This window comes from Dipodomys merriami, unplaced genomic scaffold, assembly GCF_024711535.1.
Source record: "Dipodomys merriami isolate MVZ:Mamm:240054 unplaced genomic scaffold, mDipMer1.0.p SCAF_44, whole genome shotgun sequence".
Taxonomy (NCBI): domain Eukaryota; kingdom Metazoa; phylum Chordata; class Mammalia; order Rodentia; family Heteromyidae; genus Dipodomys; species Dipodomys merriami.
The window spans coordinates 4,757,508-4,775,000 of NW_027206002.1; the positions used below are offsets into that span (position 1 = coordinate 4,757,508).

Here is a 17,493-nt window from a genome sequence, read left to right on the forward strand (position 1 = left end):
TCAAGCCCCACAACCAACAACAGCAACAAGAACAAAATGGCCAGCTCTTGGACAGGAAATCACAGCCTCCAGGCTCTGAGTTCAAGTCCCAGAACTGGTGCGCACACATGCACACACACACACACACAGAGTTATATGCAAAGGTTATGTACTAAGCAAAATTAAATTTGCTGAGTGAAATTAAAGAAATTAAATGAAATAGTGTGGTTTATTCATGAATTTAAATGTCCCATATTGTAAAGTGACAGTCTTCAACAAAATGGTCTGTAATATCAATCAAAAATCCCTGCAGAAAGTTTGTAGAAATGGCTGATTCTAGAACTTTTATGAAAACTTAAACAGCCAGCTAGAGTCAAAATCCAGAAGAAATACAAGTTACCAGATATTAAGACTAATTTTCAAACAAAATGCTTTCAAGAGTCATCATTGGCACGAAGAGAGACAGAGCACTATAACAGGAAACAGATCATGAAATCTAGCCTAGCTTAAAAACCAAAGTTAGACACCAATGTCAAAGCCAAGTACTGGTGGCTCAAATCTCAAGAGGCTGAGATCTAAGGATCATGGTTCAAAGCTAGCCTGGGCAGGAAAGTCTATGAGACTCTTATCTCCAATTAAAGGCCAAAAAAAAAAAGCTAGAAGTGGAGCCTTTGGCTCAAGTAGTAGAGCAGTAGCCTTCATCTCCTCTTCATCTTTGATCATCTTTTTCTCTTTTTTTTTTTCTTTTTTTGTCAGTCATGGGGCTTGAACTCTGGGCCTGGGTGCTGTCCCTCAGCTCCTCAGCTCAAAGCTAGCACTCTACCATTTGAGCCACAGCGTCACTTCTGGTTTTCTACTGGTTTATTGGCGATAAGAATCTCATAGACTTTTCCTGCCCGGGCTGGTTTTGAACCACGATCCTCAGATCTCAGTCTCCTGAGTAGCTAGGATTACAGGCATGAGCCCCGGGCACCCAGCTGATCATCTTTTTCATTGCCATCAATCTCCTCTTCATCTTTGCTTCAACCAAACTAAACCCATCCATTGAATTCTGGATTTGGTTTTTATATTTTCAGTCTAAACTTTCGTTCATGTTTTTTATTTTTTCATAAAAGACTGCTGACGTGAAAATACCTGTATTTTTTCTCTCTTTCAGTGTAGCAACAGATGTTTTAGACTCCACAAGTATCCAAAACTTTGTTGAATGTGATTCGTCTTGCTTCGTTCCATTATTTAGTTTCTTTTTTTCTTTGTTTCCCCCCCCCCCCCCTGCAGTTTCTGGGGCTTGAACTCAGGGCCTGGGCACTGTCCCTGCGCTCCTTTTGGCCAGGGCTAGTGTTCACAGCTCCACTTCTAACTTCTGGTGGTTAATTGGAGATAATGAGTCTCAGAGCTGGGCATTGGTGGCTCACGCCTGTAATCCTAGATACTCAGGAGGCTGAGATCTGAAGATCGAGGTTCAAAGCCAGCCCAGGCAGGAAAGTCCATGAGACTCTTATCTCCAATAAACCACCAGAAAACCAGAAGTGACACTGTGGCTCAAGTGGTAGAGCACTCGCCTTGAGCTGAGGAGCTGAGGGACAGCACCCAGCCCCAGAGTTCAAGCCCCACGACTGACAAAAAAAAAAAAAAAGTCTCACTACCAAGTCTGACTTAGAACTACCATCCTCAGATCTCAGCCCCTGAGTAGCTAAGATTACAGGTGTGATCGCCAGTGCCCAGTCTGGTGCCCAGGTCTGTTTTGGTAGGAGCGTGAGCAACATCAGCCCAGCTGACCCTACATTAGGGCTGAAGGAGCCAGAACCACACACACTACACCCCATCAAGGAGCAGCCATTCAGGGACCCCAGCTAGGCCAAGAGACTCGGTCACAGCCTCTTACTGGCTCGTATTGACACTCCAAGAACCAATGTGACTCACAGAAGCTCAGAAACTTCCAGGAACCAAGAGCCCAAGCCCAGGGGACAAAGGAAAGAGGACCCACCGCCAATAAGATCCACACAAAAGCTGTGTCTGTATTTTATGTATCATCACTAATTGCTCTCTTTCTCAAAGGTACTCCTGCATCTTGTTGGTTACAAATTGTTCTTTATTTCTTTTGTTTGTTCCAGTCCTGGGACTTGAACTCAGAGCCTGGGCACTTTCGCTGACCTTTTATGCTCAAGGCTAGTGTTATACCATTTAAGCCACAGCACCACTTCTGGCTTTTGGGTGGCTAAGTGGAGATAAGAGTGTCAAGGACCTCCCTTCTCAGGCTGGCTTTGAACCATGATCTCAGATCTCAGTCTCCTGACTAGCTTGAATTACAGGCATAAGCCACTGGTTCTTGGCTTGGAAATTGTTCTTTTAATTGTGATTTTTTAACTGCATACAAGATTTGATGCTCAAACTATTGAATGTACTCAAACACACATAACTTTTTACATTTAATGTGTTTTAATTGTGCAAAAAAGTTTCATTGGCGATGGGTACTGGTGGCTCATCCCTGTAATCCTAGCTACTCAGGAGGCTGACATCTAAGGATCATGGTTCAAAGCTAGTGAAGGACAGGGAAGTTCGTGAGACTCTTATCTACAATAAACTACTCAGAAAAAGCTGGAATGGTACTGTGATTCAAGTGGTAGAGTGCTAGAGAAGCTCAAGGACAGCACTCAGTCCCTGAGTTCAAGCCTCAGGATTGGCAAAAAGAAAAAAAAGAAAGAAAGAAAAAAAGAGTTTCATTGGGATACATCCACCAATAAATACACCTACTTTTGATCTCTGTCTCTTCATGTTGTGACCCTTCCCTTATGCATAGTTATTTTTATTATCTCATTTTGATTCTGAAAATATAAACAGATATGTATAAAAAAATGTTCTTTCTTCCATGAGGCAAAGCATACTACATACACAACTTTTGCACCTGGCTTTTATTCACTCATATCTTTAGGATCACTCCAACACAGAAGGTAGAAATGCTTCATGTTCTTTTTTGTTAATAATAGTAGAGAACTCTATTGTTAGAGATTTCTCCACACTGTCCCCACTGGGCCTTCTCCTGGTCTTATCCCCAAGATCCTACTTTACATCCCTTTAATTATAAGCTTGGGAGCTGTTTCTGGGGTGGGCATTCGTGTGCCCTCTTGGGAGTCACTGGCTTTACTTTCCTCGCTCAGTCTCTTGTGTGCGGGCAGTGGAAGAGGGAGAGAGTTCTGCAGCTCAGGTGAGAGGAAGGTGTATTATGGTGGTGTAGATCAAGAAGTGACGAGCAGGTGCACAGATGTTGGTTCTTACCTACGCATCTCTTTTTTTTTAATTGGTACATAACAAGTACACACCTGGAGGGGGAGAGTATGATCATCTCATGGCTGTGCAATATATAATGATCAGATCGAAGCAATTGGTATGCCTTTCATTTAAAATATTGACCATTTCTTTGACTTTTCCATTGTGAGAATGGGCTGTTGTCTATCTGAAGCCTACAGTTAAGAGAGTTTCCAGGGTGACAAGGGAACTTGGCTGAGAGATTGGTCGGGAAGGTGGGAGTAAGGAAGGCGATCAGAACTGTGGAGCGCGGCTACTTCCTGTCCCCTCTCACCAAGTCAGTACAAACACAGGAAGAGGATGATGAAATTCTTCTGCTAGTAGACATTTCTCCACAGAGTATCTAGGCAGAACTATTTCCTGAAGGCATCCACCCAAAAGCAAGTATCTTTTTCCTGCCACTGTCCTCCTCTTCTCTCGGCAGTTCCTAAGACTGGTCCTTGGTCCATTTTCCCACTTCTATTTTTATAGAAGCTCTTCCTCCTATTGTGTGCCTGTGTCAAGGTTTTGTTTGTGTTTTCCCTTCTTGTTTTGTTGGGAGCAGGTGCGCTAGGGGTATTGTTCATATACTGTTGTCCCTCTGCAATCTCTGTTATCACCTTCCTCCTTTTCTTCCTTCGATCTTTCCTTCCTTCCATCCCTCAGCCAGGCTTGGTCTCTACCATGAGTCCTTCAGTTCAACGGTAATCCACAAGAAGACAAAGTGTGAGGACAGAAGAGGTAAGAGCACAGGAAAACAATTGGGGACTGATAAAGAGCATGAGGTCATCTCATTACCCCCAAACATACTGTAGAAAAATGATGACTACTATTGTGTTACATCAAGGAAGAGAAAGGGAGCCATCAAACACTTGATTGAAAGAACTAAAGTGAGACGTGGGGGTGAGGAGGGGGGACATGCAAGATGCAGCAAGGATTTCTCAATGTGGTTTTGTATAATCCAATTATTATTCATCCAACACAGATTCCCTGAGATGAGACTACAATCATGCCAGGCACAATTCATGACCAAAAGTAGCCCCAAGGGAACATAGGTTCTAGTTAGGAAAGCAGGAAACAAAACAGAGCCATACGAATAAACGTAGCGTGCAGTGATGTTTCTTCCTATGGAAGGCAAAAAGCAGGGGAGGAATTGGAGGAGAGAGAGAAGGATTTCAACTCTATGGTATTAATGGCGAGCTCGCTGAGAAGGTGAGGAGGAGGTGGGTGAACAAGGTAGGAAAAGCCTTCTGTGTGTAGTAACAGTGAGCACTAAGAGCCTTCTGGTCAGTGTGAGCTTGCGGTGAGCAAGGGACCAAAAAGTGGACAGTGATGTTGGAATGGAAGGAATTCTGGGAAGAGCGGAAGGAAAGGAGGTCCGGGTGGTCATGGAAGACGTACTGATCAAAGTCCTGCTTTCATTCAGAAGATAGTACTTTCTCAATAGACTGAGGGTCAGGAAAGAATTCAGGAGGTAAGTTCCAGTTATGGGGCCATTATCAACAACCAGGGGAGGACAATGGCCACTGTGATTCCAGGTGGAGGGCTGGAGGGGTTGAAAGGTGTGAAGAATGGCGCTGATGCAGAAGCCTGGGGACTTCCAGATAATAAGATGTATACATGAGGGGAGAGGGTTACCGTTACATAGGTAAGGTAATGAGTACATTTCTTGTTACCCTCTCCTTCATTTTTCTCTCACTTTCCCTCCACCCAATACGCTCCCCAAGTTGTACAGCTCTAGAAACAGTCACTTGTGTATGTATAAGTGAACTATGTTTCTGATTAGAGAGAACAGTATGGAACAAGTTAGACAGGAAAAGAGACAGTGATAGAGACAGAAAAGCCCTCTGAAGGTGCCTGAAAGGGAGTGTTTTGTCTCTTAGGGCAGGGAGGGGAGAGTTCTTTAGCCAAGGAGAACAAGTTTTTGTTCTGTTAATTGGTCAGTCCCTGTAGCAGATAGAGCAAGGGTAGTACCTGAAGGCTGTGGGCAGAGTGGCTTGTTTCCGTAGAAAACTCCTTCAGTATCACAACTGGGTAAATTGGCTTTGTCTGTGTTAAGGTAAGACCATACTTCTGGGTGCTCTCTAGGAGTGGCCCAGTGGTAGAATCCTTATCTAGCATGTAAGAAGCACTGGATTATAGCCAAGAAAGAGAGAAAGAGAGAAAGAAAGAGAGAAAGAAAGAAAGAAAGAAAGAAAGAAAGAAAGAAAGAAAGAAAGAAAGAAAGAAAGAAAGAAAAAAGAAAGAAAGAAAGAAGGAAAGAGAGAGAGAAAGAAAGAGAGAAAGAGAGAAAGAAAGAAAGAAAGAAAGAAAGAAAGAAAGAAAGAAAGAAAGAAAGAAAGAAAGAAAGAAAGAGGCGTTAGGAAGAAAGAAAGAGAGGGAAGGAAGGAAAGAGGGAAGGAAGGAAGGAGGAAAGGAAGGACGGAAAGAAGAAAGAAGAGGGAGGGAGGGAGGGAGGAAGGAAGGAAGGAAGGAAGGAAGGAAGGAAGGAAGGAAAGGAGACAGGGAGGGAGAGAAGGAGGGAGGGAGGGGGGAGGGAGGAAGGAAGGAAGGAAAGAAGGAAGAAAAGTTTAGTTAATCCATATTCTGTCCATCTGTTCAGGTGACTAAGAACAACTGAGCATGGAGACATGGTGGAACCAGTCCTCTACAGAAGATTTTATCCTCTTGGGAATCTTCTCCCACAGCCCCACTGATATTGTCCTTTTCTCTGTGGTCATGGTAGTCTTCACAGTGGCCCTCTGGGGGAATCTTCTCCTCATCTTCCTCATCTACATTGACCCTCGACTTCATACCGCCATGTACTTCTTCCTCAGTCAGCTCTCCCTCATGGATCTCATGTTGGTCTGCACCAATGTGCCAAAGATGGCGGTCAACTTCCTGTCTGGCAGGAAGTCCATCTCCTTTGTGGGCTGTGGGGTACAAATTGGAGTTTTTGTCTCTCTCGTGGGGTCTGAGGGACTCTTGCTGGGACTCATGGCTTTTGATCGTTACGTGGCCATTAGCTATCCCCTTCATTATCCCATCCTCATGAATCAAAAGGTGTGTCTGCAGATAGTTGGGAGCTCCTGGGCCTTTGGAGTCATAGATGGCTTGGTCCAAATGGTGGCGTGAGGGTGGTAAACCACTTCTTCTGTGAGATGCTCTCCTTGTTGAAGCTGGCCTGTGTGGACACATCCCTGTTTGAGAAGGTGATATTCGTTTGCTGCGTCTTCATGTTGCTCCTTCCCTTCTCCATCATCGTGACCTCCTATGCTCGCATCCTGGGGGCTGTGCTCCGCATGAACTCTGCTCAGTCCCGCAAGAAGGCCCTGGCCACCTGCTCCTCCCACCTGACCGCCGTCTCCTTCTTCTATGGGGCAGCCATGTTTATTTACCTGAGGCCTAGGAAATACCGAGCTCCTAGCCATGACAAGGTGGTCTCTATCTTCTACACGGTCCTTACTCCTATGCTCAACCCTCTCATTTATAGCTTAAGAAACCGGGAGGTGATGGGGGCACTGAGGAAGGGGTTGGATCGCTGCAGGATTGGCAGCCAGCACTGAACACTAGACTGGCTGACCTCTGCCTAGCCCTCCCATTATGATCAGGTAAATAATTCCCTCTTTTTCAGAATCAGTGTAATCATCAAGAATGACTGGTTCCAAAAGAGGATTATCTTGGGAGAGAAACACAAAGGCGTATGCCGGGCGCTGGTGGCTCACGCCTGTAATCCTAGCTACTCAGGAGGCTGAGAGCTGAGGATCGTGGTTCAAAGCCAGCCCTGGCAGGAGAGACCCTGAGACTCCTATCTCCAATAAACCACCAGAAAACCAGAAGTGACACTGTAGCTCAAGTGGTAGAGCGCTTGCCTTGAGCTGAAGAGCTGAGGGACAGTGCCCAGGCCCAGAGTTCAAGCCCCACGACCAACAAAAAAAAAAAAAAAGCTGGAAGTAGAGCTCTGGGTCAAGTGATAAAGCACTAGCCTTGAGTACAAAAGCTAAGGGAGGGCCGGGCACTGGTGGCTCACACCTGTAATCCTAGCTACTCAGGAGGCTGTGATCTGAGGATTGAGGTTCAAAGCCAGCCTGGGAAGGAAACTCCATGAGACTCTTATCTCCAATTAACCACCAGAAAACTAGAGGTAGCGCTGTGGCTTAAGCGCTTGTCTTGAGCTGATATGCTCAGGGACAGCACCCAGACCCAGAGTTCAAGCCCCATGACTGACCAAAAAAAAAAAAAAAAGAAGAAGAAGCTAAGGGAAGACTTGGAACATGGCTTAGTGGTAGAGTGCTTGCCTGGCAGGCATAAAGCCCTGGGGTTTGATTCTTCAGCACAATATAAACGGAATATGGCAGAAGTGGCACTGTGGCTCAAGTAGTAGAGCACTAGCCTTGAGCAAAAGAAGCTCAGGGACAGTGCCCAGACCCTGAGTTCAAGCCCCAGGACTGGCAAAAAAAAAAAAAAAAAAAAAAAAAGAAGCCAGTGCCAAAGTCATGATACCTTCAGGGATTAGAAAGAACTTTGTAAACTCTTAGTCTGTCAGGTGAATCCATGGCCTTTTCTCCAATCTTCCCCACCTCCCAGTCCTGCCACTTGAACTCAGGGCCTAGACACTGTGCCTGAGCCTCTCTGTCCTCAAGGCTAGTGCTCTACCGCTTGCAGCTTTTTCTGAGTACTTTATTGGAGATAAGAGTTTCAGACTTCCCTGCCTTTGGCTGACTCCAAACTGAGATCCTCAGATCTCAGCCACCTGAGTAGCTAGGATTACAGGCGTGAGCTTCCAATTTTTTATGGAGGGAAAGGGAAGAAGGACTTTGTACACTCAGACACTGTGAAGAAATAGGTCATGGGGCTTCTTGTCAGCTATTATTTAAAATACTAATAATGGCCACCTGCTCCTCCCACCTGACAGCTGTCTCCTTCTTCTATGGAGCAGCCATTAATAAAGTTTCAATGGGAGGGGCTGGGAAGGTAGCTCAGCGGTAGAGTGCATGCCTTGCAAGCATGAGGCCCTGGGTTCGATTCCTCAGCACCACATAAACAGAAAAAGCCGGAAGTGGCGCTGTGGCTCCAGTGGTAGAGTGAGGGACAGCGCCCAGACCCAGAGTTCAGGCCCCATGACTGGCAAAAAATAAATAAATAAATAAATAAAATAAAGTTTCAATGGGGGATGAGGAGCGTCGCTTGGTAGTACACCATACTCTCAGAGTGCACAAGACACGGTGTTTCATATTGTGATCGTTAAAAACAAATTTAAAAGACCTAGCATGGAGACCTGAATCAGACAGGTGCTTCCACTATATTCTCCCAGCAAACGTTCTGTTGTGGCCATGTTTACTGCTGTTTTACAGATAGGGACGGGGGCTATTTGCTCAGGACCTTCTCCTCTTCCCCAGTTTTCTTCTCCATCTCCCTCTAGGAAAGAGGTGTTTGATAGAACAGCTGAGATGAGCAGAGAAGGGTGTTGGCAGCTTCCTTCCTTCCTTGCCAGCGAAGGCTTCTCTTCAAGAGTTTACAAAAATAGAAGCAACTGTCCTTAGTCAAACAGCTGCAAAAATCTTCCCTTGTGCAGGTGTTCTATAACCTATATTACTGCTCTTTTAGAAATACCGCTTCAGAGCCAGGCACCATTGGCTCATGCCTGTAATCCTAGCTACACAGGAGGCTGAGAGCTGAGGATTGAAGTTCAAAGCCAGCCTGGGCAGGAAAGTCCCTGAGACTCTTTTTTTTTTTTTTTTTTTTTGTCGGTCGTGGGGCTTGAACTCTGGACCTGGGCGCTGTACCTCAGCTCTTCAGCTCAAGGCAAGCGCTCTACCACTTGAGCTACAGTGCCACTTCTGGTTTTCTGGTGGTTTATTGGAGATAGGAGTCTCTCAGTCTCTCCTGCCCGGGCTGGCTTTGAACCGCGATCCTCAGATCTCAGCCTCCTGAGTAGCTAGGATTACAGGCGTGAGCCACCAGCGCGCGGCTTCCCTGAGACTCTTATCTCCAATTAACTACCAGAAAACCAGAAGTGGTGCTTTGTTGTGCCCATTCTGGTCTATGAAAATAAAAATTCTTCTGGTTATTCTCGTCCTCATGCCATTCTTTTGCCTTGTCAGAAGTTCTGTTTGACCTCAAGTTTCCTCTTACAGGAAGCCTTCCTGATTAAACCCATGTATGCTTGGATCTCCTTAGTGTAGTGCATCCTTCCAAGAAGAAAGGATCTTGAGTGCTTCTCTAAGCACTGAACCCCCTAGTCTTAACTCAGCCTCTGATTCCAATGAAGAAATGTTGCTCTGTAATCACTCAAGGGAAATGTTAATGGTTGTAACTGTGGTGGTATGATGGTGCACCATTTTGGGAAGTAGAACAATACCAGGTCAATGCCTAAAGCCAACTGAGCAAGCTCCTACCCCATTTCCTATTCCCCAAACCCATTTCATATGAACATATCAGACACTGAACTGTTTTTTTAAATGATCAAACCCAATAAAACTTTTTTTGGGGGGGTCTGGTCATGGGGCCTGAACTCTGGGCCTGGGCACTCTCCCTCAGCTCTTCAGCTCAAGGCTAGCGCTCTACCCCTTGAGCCACAGCGCCACTTCCGGCTTTTTTTTTCCGGCTTTTTTTTTATGTTGTGCTGAGGAATGGAACCCAGGGCCTCAGGCATGCAAGGCAAGCGCTCTACCACTGAGCCACCTTCCCAGCCCCCAATAAAACTTTATAAAGGCTGGGAGGAACTGGAAGAGAGCAAAGGTAGGGGTGACATTATCCAAAAAGAAATGTGCTCATTACTTGATGTTCACTTCAAGCCCTCTGTATAGCATCTTTTTGGGGGAGGGGCAGTCCTGGGACTTGAACTCAGGGCCTGAGCACTGTCCCTGAGCCTCTCTGTGCTCAAGGCTAGCACTCTACCACTTGAGCCTCAGCACCACTTATGGCTTTTTCTGTGTATGTGGTACTGAGGAATCGAACCCAGGGCTTCATGCATGCTAGGCAAGCACTCTACCGCTAAGACACATTCCCAGCCCTGAATATCACCTTCATAATAACATTTTCCTTTTTGTTGATCATGGGGCTTGAACTTAGGTCCTGGGCACTGTCCCTGAGCTTTTATGCTCAGGGCTAGTGCTCTACCACTTTGAGCCACAGTGCCACTTCTGCTTTTTTGGTAGTTTATTGGAGATAAAAGTCTCATGGACTTTCACACCCAGGCTGGCCTCGAACTGTGATCCTCAGATCCTCCTGAGTAGCTAGAATTGCAGGCATGAGCCACCAGAACCCGACAAAAACATTTTTTAAATAATAATAAAAAGAAGCCAGGCGTCAGTGACTCACACCTGTAATCCTAGCTATTCAGGAGGCTGAGATCTGAGGATCATGGTTCAAAGCCAGCCCAGGCAGGAAACTCCATGAGACTCTTATCTCCAATAAACCAATAGAAAACTGGAAGTGGCACAGTGGCTTAAGCAGTAGAGTGCTCGCCTTGAGCTGAAGAGCACAGGGACAGCACCCAAGCCCAGAGTTCAAGCCCCATGACTGACAAAAAATAAATAAATAAATAAACTCTTAGACTTTCAAGAAAAAGAGGGGTGAAAGGAGAGAGAATAAGAAAGAGAAATAGAAGGGATAAGTTTGGACAGAGAACATAACATGCAGTGTATGGAAATGTTGCAGTGATATCACACTTTGTACAATTAACCAGTGCAAATTAAAAAAATAGGAAATGCTAGTATTTGTTGGTTGCTTGGGGCTATCTGGGGAGGTTTTTCTTTGGACTTGTTTATATTATTGGTTTCTGAGGAGCTTTTGGTGCTGTGGATTAAACTTGGGATCTCTCACAGTCTCAGTATGTGTTCTAACCCTGCAGTACTCCCTTACATCTATTTATTGTTACTAATACACATGATCCTTGATTTCTGATATTTTTTTTTTTTTTGGTCAGTCATGGGGCTTGAACTCAGGGCCTGGGCACTGCCCCTGAGCTTTTTTGCTCAAGGCTCACAGAAAAAGCTGGAATTGGTGCTGTAGCTCAAGTGGTAGACTGCTAGCCTTGAGGAACTTAGGGATAATGCCCAGCCGAGAGTTCAAGGCCCAGTACCAGCAAGAAGAAAAAGAAATTTAAAAAAAAGGAAGGAAGGCAAGGTGGGAGGGAGGGGAGAAAGAAATGAAATTAATTGAGAAAATAAAATCACCGTCTTAACAGTTCCCAATAACCCTACAAAGGCAGAACATTGAAGGTGGGGGCCCATAAGCCAAGAATTTGACCTTGACAGTCCTTGAGCACAGGGGGTTTAAGACCTGGCCTGGTTCCCAATAGGTATGGAGGGTGGGGCAGCCATTAGAGAAAACAGTCAGGAAATGGTGAAGGCAAAGCACTGTGGTACTTTACTAAGGAGAAGGTAACCAAGGCCCAGCGTGGGCAGGAAGGTTCAGGGCCCTGCAGCCATGGGCTGAGTTGAAAGAGGCAGAGAAATGGATGAAATTGACATCACAGTGCCATTTGCACAGGTCACAGAGAAAAGCCTGGGAAAAGCAAATCCCACCTACCTACCATGTCAAGAAGTGGAAGAAACGGGAATAAGCAGGCTGACAATAAATAAGCAAATAAGAGAAATAAATGAAGGGTATGAAATGATCAATGAAAAGCTGAAGAAGGGCTTTGCACAGACTTGTTTTGTATTCAGAGTCTGGTGCCAGACAATCAGGGAATAAATAAATGAGTAAGTTCCATAGAAGACCCGGATAAGAGGACAGAGTCCTCTTTTTATACATCCTCCTGCTTCTTTCTAATCAATAAGTACATCGAGAGTGCATTTAGGACAAATCTGGGCTGGGACTGCCCAGTGGTGTTGAGACAATGACAATGTATCAACACAGAACTGTGGCATCTCTGGATCAGGGCTCCATCTAGTGTTGAGACAGAGGAAGTGTCCATGGGCTCAGGGAAAAGCACCTGCTCCCTTAGAGTTTCCGGATAATCGAGCACAAACAAAGCTTGTTTAGGAAGACAGGGGTTCAATACTTGATTTTTTTTTTCAATAACCAAATCATCTCACATGCCAGAAAGCATCAAGAGCTTTTAAGAAACCATGACCTTGCCTAATATGCAAAACCAAGTTGTCAGAAACTGACAGACTCTATTCCTTGCATCTAACTTCCTCTTTTTTTTTTTTAATTTTTTTTACATTATGATTTGTTTAAATGACCTTGTTGTTGCTGTTTCTGTGGTACCAAGGAATCAAACCCAGGGCCTCACACATGCTAAGCAAGCACTCTACCACAAAGCCACAATCCCAGCCCCAACTTTACCTCTGAAAACAAAAACAGAAAATCAAAACCAAACAGACTTTTCTGCACCTGTTCCTGCCTGCCATCTGGGCTGGCTGGGTTCCTGGACTTTAGCAGATCTCCTGTGGGTATTTTATTTCCCCGAATAGGGAAGGCTAATCATCTCGGACTCTTCCTTCCAAGAGCAGATATATCTCCCAGGATTTTACAGGGCTGGGCTCTGGGCAGCTGCACACACTCAAGAACGGTGTCTGTGAAAATGATACGTTTTCTATCCCAGCCCCGCAAACAATAGGATCATTGGCTTTGGTTTGATTTGTGCCCTCTTCTTCCAATGTGACATTATGGTATCTGTGACAGAGCCAAGGAAGATTTGAGCTTGAGTCTCAAAAACAGATGCAGGGCAAGGCTGGGGGGCGGAGCAGAATCCAGACTTTTGCATCAATCATGGGCCTTGAACTTGGCCTGGGCACTGTCCCAGAGCTCTTCAGCTCAAGGTGAGCATTCTACTACTTGGGGCACAGCACCACTTCTGGTTTTCTGGTGGTTAAGTGGAGATGAGCCTCAGATCTCAGCCTCCTGAGTAGCTAGGATTACAGGCACGAGCCACTGACGTCCAGCCAGACTTTTGAATCCTTTTTATCACCTCCTTTGACAAGGTTGGCAATATCTGTGTGTGTGTGTGTGTGTGTGTGCACATGTATAGGTGTGAGAGTCCTGGGACTTGAACTCAGCATCTCAGTGCTGTCCCTGAGTTTTTTGTTTTGTTTTGTAGGGTTTTTGTTTTGTTTTGTTTTGTTCTATTACTTGAGCCACAGCCCCACTTCTGGCTTTTCTTTTTTGTGGTTCATTAGAGATAAGAGTCTCTCGGAAACTAGGCACCAATGGCTCACACGTGTAATCCTAACTTCTCAGGAGGCTGAGATCTGAGGATCACAGTTCAAAGCCAACCTGGGCAGGAAAGTCCATGAGACTCTTATCTCCAATAAACCACCAGAAAGCCGGGAGTGGCTTAAGTGGTAGAGCGCTCAGCTTTGAGCTGAAGATCACAGGGATGGTGCCCAGGCCTGGAGTTCAAGCCCCACAACCAGGGGGGAAAAAAAATCACGGAATTAATTTTTCTGCCCTGGCTGACTTTGAACCCTGAGCCTCAGATCTCTGCCTGAGTAGCCAGGATTACACCCTGACCTCATGTAGAGAAGATAAAATAACTCCTTCTTTTAGAGAGACACACCAGGTGACTCCTCTATCCAACACAGCTCAGGCTCCTGCAGCACCTGAAGGAACAAGAAATTACTTATAGACCCTAGACGAGCTCACTTTGTGACTCACCCGTACTCGCTCCCCCTCTGCCTCCCACCTCTCCAAGCCTTAGCCCCCATCAGGAACATCCTGCTCCTCCAACAGGTAGACCCCTTCTGACTTCTGGAAAGGGAAGAGAATACATTTCTACTGGTAAAATGAATTTCTGAGCCAGGCATCAGTGGTCATGCCTATAATCCTAGCTGCTCAGGAGGCCACAATCTGAGAGACAGAGCAATATGAAGAAGAAGAAGAAGAAGAAGAAGAAGAAGAAGAAGAAGAAGAAGAAGAAGAAGAAGAAGAAGAAGAAGAAGAAGAAGAAGAAGAAGAAGAAGAAGAAGAAGAAGAGGAGGAGGAGGAGGAGGAGGAGGAGGAGGAGGAGGAGGAGGAGGAGGAGGAGGAGGAGGAGGAGGAGGAGGAGGAGGAGGAGGAGGAGGAAGAAGAAGAAGAGGAAATCACTTTGTCCATTAACAGGCAATATACCTGTGCTCTCTCTCTCTCTTGCTCTCTCTCTTGCTCTCTCTCTGTCTCTGTCTCTCTCTCTCTCTCTCTCTCTCTCTCTCTCTCTCTCTGGAAAGGTCTTCTAATGGGGATCAATTTTGAGGGCTTTCCAACCAAAGTGTATTTGGTATTGCGTATTGATATCTCCTAGAATAATTTGCTTAATTTACTTCAAGTATCTGTACTACTTGTGACAGCAAGCCATGTTAGGAATATGAATATTGAAGGAATTAAAAGAAGCTTGCCACTATCCGATGTGTTGCTTGTTAGAAAGAGACAGCTTTATCAATGTAGTGAAAGGAATATTCGTGGGAGCTTTCCATGGACTTCATCAGCTTCCTCCAGCCATTCCCCAGCAGCTGAGATGAGAAAAAATAAAGGCTGGGACTGTGGCTTAGTGGTAGAGAGCTTGCCTAGCATGCATGAAGCCCTGGGTTCAATTCCTCAGTACCACATACACAGAAAAGGCCAGAAGTGGCGCTGTGGCTCAAGAGGTATATGCTAGCCTTGAGCAAAAGAAGCTCAGGGACAGCGCCCAGGCCCAAGCCCAGGACTGGCAAAAAGAAAAAAAAAAAGGTAAATTGCCTTGACAAAATTTCCTACATTGCTTGTGTGACAATTCATTTTTGACACCAGAGATTCATACATTTCTAACACAACTTTGGATTCCCTTCTACACCATGGCTTGGAATTCAAGACCTGTCATTTATTCACAATCCTCTGCTTATTCATCCACAATTAGGACTGAGAATCTCCCTTCATCTAACAAGGTTGGTTACAGGACATAAGGACTACAAAGGATCCAGCACAGATAGACTCCCCTACGGAGACACAGTCTTCTTGCTGTGTGGTTAAAGTTGGAGGGAAGAGGAGGAAGAAGCCAAGGAGCAACTTGACTTCCTTGGGGATTCTGCCACAATCAAAGTCTTCATCTGATCAAAGTCTTCATCCCCAGAACTTGACACGGACCTTGTCCTCAAACCACCATACAACTCCTCGGAGGTGTGTAGCATGATGGCGTCCGTGCCCCAGGGAGAAAACTGGGGGCTTCCACTTGGCAAGGAGCAGACGAGGTGGTGGAAAATTGGAGCTTGTGGGGCAGGTGATTGAGGGATTCCCTGGCGTGATCTAAAACAGAAATCCTAGCCGGGTGATGCTGGCTCCCGCCTGCCATCCTAGCTACCCAGGAGGCTGAAATCTGAGAGTCACAGTTTGAAGCCAGCTCAAGGAGAAGGAAAGTCCTTGAGACTCTTAGCTCCAATTAACCACCAGAAAGCTGAAGTGGCGCTGTGGCTCAAGGGGTAGATCCCTCAGCTTGAGCTCACGACCGACCAAAACAAACAAACAAACAATGACCAAAAAATCCTGCCAAACTCCTCTATCAGTCAGTGAAATAAATGTCTGCTGTTGTCTCTGATTGAGGATCTGAACCCTTGGCAGTGAGGAATATGTGGGTTCCGTTTTACCCCATGTCTCACTCTCCTGCTCCTAACATGACAGAAACCTCTCCAGTCACACTACACACTGCATCCTCCATCCTGTCCCACATTGCCCACCAGAGCATTTTAACAGAGGAGGTCAGCAGGAACACAGAGCGAGCCCTGAGAGAAGGGAAAACAGTTGCAAGTGAAGTCCGTGCTCAGAGAGGCCATGGAGACTGCGTCCACAACCCTGTGCACATCGCTGTGTCCGGGGACTCGAGCAATGGCATGTCATCCTTCACTAACGCACTTGGCCACAAGGAGGAGGCCTGGGCCCCCACTGGGGTGGTGAGGACCACCGAGTCACGAGCTTGCTACTCTGCCTCCCGCTTTCCCAATGTGGTGCTGTGGGACCTCCCAGGCCTGGGGGTCACAGCCCAAAACATGGAGACCAATATGACTTCTTCCTCATCATTGCGTCTGAGCAGTTCAGCACGAATCACACGGAGCTTGCCAGAATCATCCAGGGCATAGGGGAAAAGTTCTACATTGTGTGGACCAAGCTAGACAGAGACTTCAGTACAAGTGCGCTCCCTCATACCCACCTCCTGCAAACGATCCAAGAACATCTCCGGGGAAATCTCCGGAAGGAAGGGGTGCATGAAACCCCCATATGTCTGGTATGTAACCTGGACCCATTCTTGCATGACTTTCTGAAGCTTAGGGACACCCTGACTAAAGAAGCATCCATCCTCTGATGCTCTGGTCCCTTAGAGGTCTTCTGCCAGTTCTGTGAGGGGATCCTCAGTGACAAAGCGACAGATCTGAAAGACAGACTACTCCAAGAGCACATCAGCAATGCTGATGACCTGGAGGAGGTTCTGAAAGACTACCGGGCAACTTTGGTGTGGATGACCAATCGCTTTGTCACATGGTGCAGTGTTCGAAGAAAGCCATATTCGATTACCAGGGCGTCATGAAGTGCCCGGATCTGCCCAAGGTCTGCAGCAGGGATTGGAAACTAAAATTCATGACTTGTTTAGTCGTGAAAGTATTCCTCGGTGTTTTCTGGTATGTTCCATTCTTGGGTGGCCCCATCGTTTGCGTCTTCAGATGCCAGAAATACAGATACATCCTCGAGTTCATTGCTCAAGACACCAAAACCATTTTGAGAAAAATGCTGAACGACTCCATCTTCTCTGCCTGAAATTGGCCTGGCACATTTTGTTCTCGACTTACCTCAATATCCTCTTCTTGATTGGATGCCTACTTCTGCACACTAGAAATCAAAAGATTTAACACTATTTCTTTTCTTTTCTTCCTTCCTTCCTTCCTTCTTTCTTTCTTTGCTTCTTTTTTTCTGCCAGTCCTGGAGCTTGAACTCAGGGCCTGGGCACTGTCCCTGAGCTACTTTTTGCTCAAGGCCTAGCACTCTACCACTTGAGCCACAGCGCCACCTCCAGCTTTTTGTGTGATGAATTGGGGGTATGAGTCTCACAGACTTTTCTGCCCAACTGGTTTTGAATCAGGATCCTCAGATCTCGGCCTCCTGAGTAGCTAGGATTACAGACATGAACAACTGGTGCTCAGCAACGCTGTCTATGTCTAAAGGTTATACGTTCTTTGAAAGAATGTAAGGGGAAAAAAATGGTTCGACTTCCTGGACATCATTGCAATACACTACTCCTTTGTCAGTCACTTGGATGCCAAGTTAAAAAAAAGACAGTGGTGGGAAGGTAAGGAAGGAACAGAT

The 17,493-nt window shown here is 45.9% G+C and overlaps 1 protein-coding gene and 1 pseudogene across 1 annotated transcript; both read left to right on the top strand.

Moving 5' to 3' along the window:
* The first annotated feature begins 5,883 nt into the window (after positions 1–5,883).
* LOC138807972 (olfactory receptor 2V2-like) lies at positions 5,884–6,806 on the top strand. The gene is given in 2 exon segments (XM_069993876.1): positions 5,884–6,370; positions 6,373–6,806. Coding segments are annotated over 2 exon segments (921 nt in total).
* A 9,006-nt stretch (positions 6,807–15,812) lies between these two features.
* Positions 15,813–16,947, top strand: LOC138808032 (immunity-related GTPase family M protein 1-like; annotated as a pseudogene).
* Positions 16,948–17,493: the final 546 nt, after the last annotated feature.